Here is a 5498-nt window from a genome sequence, read left to right on the forward strand (position 1 = left end):
TATATTGTGTAGTTGCACTTCATTGTACCTCAGCTTGGTAACAATTAGGATTATACAGCCATATATAATTTATTTGAAAGATATTTCCAGGATGTTTGTTTTAATGAGACTGATTCCTGAATAATGGATTTAAAATTACAGTACCAGCAACAATACTTAGAACGAATTCTTGTGCATGAATATTATATTCAGCAGTCATGTCTCAGAACATAACACACCCTATCAGTGTACAGCCGCCACATTAACAAACTATAGTTCCTCATGATGTTGTCTTCAGTCAAACATTTGCACGGCATTTTATATTATCAGTTTCATGCCAATTTATAGAGATAGTCTAGGGGTTTTACAGTAGGGATTTTATACGTATGTATAAATATGTTTCCAAATGCATCAGTTTAAGAAGTTAGTTAACTTGGATCAGTTTCAGCACTCCTGATGATGTTTGCAAGGCAAGTCTGTTGGCTGTTCGCCAGTTAACATGCTAGTTTTAGAAGAAAAGAACTGCTTCCCATATTGTGCCCACATTAAGATGCTACAGCCTCATGGGCAAAACCCAACTGTACTGGGCCACATTGACTAGTGATCCTGAGGGCCCATCATGGCCCATCCCACAATGGACCTGTGCGGGATTTCCATGGATCAGCCTGTGTGGACGATTCCATAGAGACCCCACTGGGGCTCCGTTTAGAATTTGTATGACTCTGCCCACCGAAAATCTGAACTGGGCCCACATTTACACACTTGGTCTCTTAGTTCCATAACTTGTTGACATTTTGGCTCATATGTGTTAATGTGAACTGTTGTGCGGCTGTTCTTTTAAAGATGGAAACTGAGAGGATATGTTTCTGATTCTGGAAATAGATTATTTTGCCATATTGCATGAAAATAGTAGAGCAACAACAAGACAATTAGTTATTTTCAGTTATTTTATTTTCCAGTAATATCCAAATGACAGTGTTGATGCTCACAAGACATCTACATATTCATCTTTCACATTGTGTTCTGTGATCAAGACGTCATGTGGTGGTTCCAGACTGGGACAGCATCAGTTTGGGTTTGGTTCTGTTTGGATGAGGAGAGGATTGTCAGAATTGGATTGCAGTACTCATCATTTCAGCAATCTGAATGATATATACAATGTTTCACCATAGGATGCAGGAGGCCATACTCACAGCATCGGTAGAGTTTGTTGATCCTCAGGATGTCAGTGCGAGACATTCCCCGTCTCTGTCCAATTTGCACATTTCGGTTTGGAATTGGAGTGATTGTCTCCCTTCCATTCTGGACTGTGAAAGCAGTTCTACAGAAGGACATTTAAACAGTGATTTGTAAAAGTTGTATTAAAACATATTTGTATTAAGTAATATGAACAGGCAAAACAGCTCTTGATGATTAAGGTTTATTCAGTGGGTCCCATTTTCTTACCTCCCATAATGCATCACAGAAGTGTAGTCATATGGAGTGTTCTGGTTGTTGGTGCGTTGTTTCCGGAAGTTGGAAGCCATTCCTGCCAAAAGACAGACAAACAAGAGCTTTAAAAACATGACTATCTCTCATGAAGAATTATTTTAGATAAAGTCGGTGTTCATTTGAATTATTCTGAGAGAGAATTAAGCATAAGTAATATGGCTTACGTGGGTTGATGAAATTCCAGTTGATTCTCACATACTGGTCTCTGTCACTCCTGGTTTGTTCATGGTAGAAGCCCAGAGCATGGAGGAGTTCATGCTGGATGATGCCGTGGTAAACACAACCACGCCTGTTCAGGGAGACCACCTGTCTGCCTCCTGTCCTCCCAAGGCTGGAAAAGCATCTGAGAAAGATGGGCGGAACAATGACAGCAACAGTTACAACAGGGTTTCATTAACTTATACTAATTGGTGGCCAAGCAGCGAAGCCACCACATCTCATTTGTTCACAGAATTCTGCTTAACAACCAGGATGTGTTTAATGACATTATGTTACTAATTACCAGTCAGTCACACACTAATCAGCATTAATTCATATTTAGTAGTAATTCTGCAGTTAATGCCAAACTTGCTATGCTCCAGGAAGCAGGTGTATGTGGACGTAAATATTTTCAACACTACAAACTCACCCAGCTCTGTTCTCAATGCTGATGAAGTCCCTCTGATTTGAGCGAGCAACGAACTGAACACAGGTTCTTCTGTTGAAGGTTGCCATGGCATTTAGAATTTTCCTCCTTTCATTGGATGCTAAAAAGCACAACAAACATTAGGCACCAATACTCAATGGGGGTAGTCTGGGAAGTCCCGCCCCTCTTCTCCGGCCAATTTGATTTAGCCTCTGAAGGGGGTCTGGCAAACTTAGGATAGCAGTTCACTTCAAGATTTCCAGAATCCTTGGAGCCAATCACAAACTGGCTTTTGGCTACCTGGCGCGCCATTGGCGGATTTAAAATAACCACGTCTACCGTAACAAAAGCGAAACTTAAGAGAAAAGCACAGTAAACTATATACTGCTCTCATGGCTGTCTTGGATGATTTCAAAGGCAAGTTTTCTTTGAAAATAGAGCAGAAACCTGCTCTGGAACAATTCATACAGAAAAAAGATGTGTTTGCTTTATTACCGATCGTTGTATAGTATCGTTGGTCTGATTGGTTAAAGGCGTGTCCAATTACGTGAGTGAAGTGGACCTCCATTGAGGAGTTGGCCAGACTAACTGAGCAAATGAAATCGAGTGAAGGGGCGGGGAATTCCCAGACAACAATGGGGGTGCTTTGAAATATATATATTGCATATTAAAAAATGCAACAAATACTTACAAAACTGAGAGTTGACTGTGTAGGGGACCTGCACTTTCCCATTAGAAGACTTCCTCCATAAGCATTGGTTGTTCCAGCAAGCTAGAGCATTCCTGGTTCTTGGCACAACAATATCTCCTTCCATTAGAAACTCACTGGAAGCTGAAAGATGAAATGTCATTTTTCAAGTTATTCTTGTGACACTGAAAGTTTATGCCAACGATTATTTAAATGAAGCAGTTAGAATAGATTAAATAATGAGAAACAGACCATTATTGGTCGCCAGAATCTGTGTAGTTATGTCCACACTGTCAGACTCCTCTATGAGAATCTCATCTTCATCACCGTCCTCCTGAGAATAAATAAAACCAAAATGTTCAAATAAAAGGGTCCAAACCCACAATTGATATTTGAAGATAGCATTCTGAATGTAGCAGATATTATCACCATGACAGGTAGAGCCTTGGACAGGCCATTGTTGGGTGCCGGAATCTGTGTAGTTATGTCCACACTGTCAGGCTCCTCTATGAGAATCACATTTTCATCACCGTCCTCCTAGAGACACATGAAATCCAAAAGGTGAAGATAAAACGGCACAAACAAACAATTAGTATTTAAAGATAGAATTCTGAATATCTCAGGCATTCTTACCATGACAGGCAGAGCCTTGGACAGGCCAAGCAGCAGCAGCACAAGAAGGGAGATGGAGGCTTTGAGGTCCATGTTGCTTTAGTGTGTGGAGATGCTGTGGACGGCTTCTTCACTGGGGCTCGGTGTGTGAGACCCATCTCACCTGAGCTTTTATACAGCCCTCCGCAGGTGTGTCTGCAGGGGGATTTAGGCCGCCTGTCAGGGTCAGGTGTCTAATGGAAGCTCTTATGGGAGGACACCACCACCTCTCCCAGAAATTCAACAACTGAACAAAGACATGATGGTGAGTTTATTTGTTTAGATCACCTTCTAAGATGGCGTTAGCCTCTGATAGTGACATCTTGAATTATGGCCTTAACTGATAGGTGCTGTAAATAGATATTATTACCAGAACATCAGCAGAAAAAAATCTTACATCTTTTCAAATTTGAAATACTCACAAAGATGTCCTCAGAAATCCAACCACGGCACTAAGGCATAATATTCTGTTTATTTGTCTTCATCACCACTTAAAATGTCTAGATTTTGAGAAAAGTGTCAAAGTAAGGTGTACCTTGGTAGTCAAAGACACACAAAGCCATGCTGCATTAGTTAAAGAGATTAATACTGCAGACTAACTCAGGAAATGGGACTGGACCAATCAACAAGATTAGACTTAACCATCTCTTCTGATAAAATTATTTCAGACCCTTAAATGAGTGCAATGTCTTGTATGAATAAGATTGAGTATGCAGACTAAGATTAGCACACACGGCATGAGACAGAATTTACAGTGCCTTGTAAAGTATTCACCCCCTTGGATGTTTTACCCTTTTATTGCTTTTATAAATCAGTCATGGTCAATATAAGTTGGCTTTTTGGACAACAAAAATCACAAAATAGCCCTCTTTAATGTCAAAGTGAAAACAGTTTTCTACACAGTTATGTAAATTAAATAAAAATATGTAATGAAAATAAGTGATTGCATAAGTATTCACCCCCTTTAAATAGACTGACCGAATTCAACAGAGGTCCAGCCAATTGGTGCTAGAAGTCTCACAATTAGTGAAATGGGGATCAAGTGTGCAGTGAATGTGTCTCAAGTGATTGTAGTATAATGACACCTGTGTCTGGAAGGTCCATTTACTGGTCAGTATTCAGTAATCAGTATTCCTGGCTACTGTTACACCATGAAGACCAAAGATCACTCTAAGAAATGTTATTGAAAAGTATAGGTCAGGAGAAGGATACAAAAAAATGTCCAAGACACTTCCCCTGAAATTCTGTTCAATCCATCATCAAGAAATGGAAGGAATATGGCACATGTGTAAATCTGCCTAGATCAGGCCATCCTTACAAACTGGGTGACCATGCAAGAAGGAGACTAGTAAGAGAGGCCACCAAGACACCTATGACTACTCTAAAGAAGTTTCAAGCTTCAGCAGCTGGTATTGGAGAAACTCTACATACAACAACTGTTGCCTGGGTTCTTCACCAATCAAAGCTTCATGGAAGAGAGCCACTTTTTTTTTTACAACGCGTTATGGCCGGTTCACACTACACGATTGTGGAACATTCCTTCACGATTTAACATGTCACACTATGAGATCACAGAGCCACGACTTCGGGCTTCGTCTTGGTCGGAAGACTGGCCACACTACAAGATCATGAATCTTTGTATCCAATTGCCTAGGTAACAGCTAGCTACTTTTGATAGGCTACGTAAACTTTTGAGGTAGGCTATCAAATGTCAATTTCCGGGTAAGACAGGAAATAGACTACTTTAAAACCAACATTTTGTAACCTTCATTTACAATAATAACAGTTTATCAGGCTGGACATTCGTTATACAGGCCAGAGTGAGGTTTATGCTAGGTTTACGCTATGTCAGCAATGGATACGTCATTGCGATTCCCCCAAAAATTCTGACATGCTAGACTTTTCATCGTGGGGTTTTCGAACGTCGCAGACGAAAACATCGTAGGTCGCCGCAAGCATGTCACACTACAAGACCTCGCCTCGTTGCAGACTTTTCAAAATCAGGCCCAGTGTTTCCCCTACAATGATATTAGGGTGGCGGCCCGCCCCCCCCAACGGCCCCGC

General features: G+C 40.8%; 1 protein-coding gene across 1 annotated transcript; it reads right to left on the bottom strand.

Moving 5' to 3' along the window:
* Window positions 1-1008: 1008 nt before the first annotated feature.
* On the bottom strand, window positions 1009-3488 carry LOC308367099 (hatching enzyme 1.2-like; the record flags this gene model as incomplete). Its single annotated transcript, XM_080840919.1, has 9 exons — window positions 1009-1062; window positions 1147-1300; window positions 1426-1507; window positions 1635-1813; window positions 2099-2216; window positions 2787-2927; window positions 3036-3117; window positions 3213-3320; window positions 3417-3488. 9 exons carry the CDS (start codon window positions 3486-3488, stop codon window positions 1009-1011), a joined length of 990 nt encoding a protein of 329 aa, XP_080697045.1.
* Window positions 3489-5498: the final 2010 nt, after the last annotated feature.

This window comes from Sprattus sprattus (assembly GCF_963457725.1).
Source record: "Sprattus sprattus genome assembly, chromosome: 6".
Taxonomy (NCBI): domain Eukaryota; kingdom Metazoa; phylum Chordata; class Actinopteri; order Clupeiformes; family Clupeidae; genus Sprattus; species Sprattus sprattus.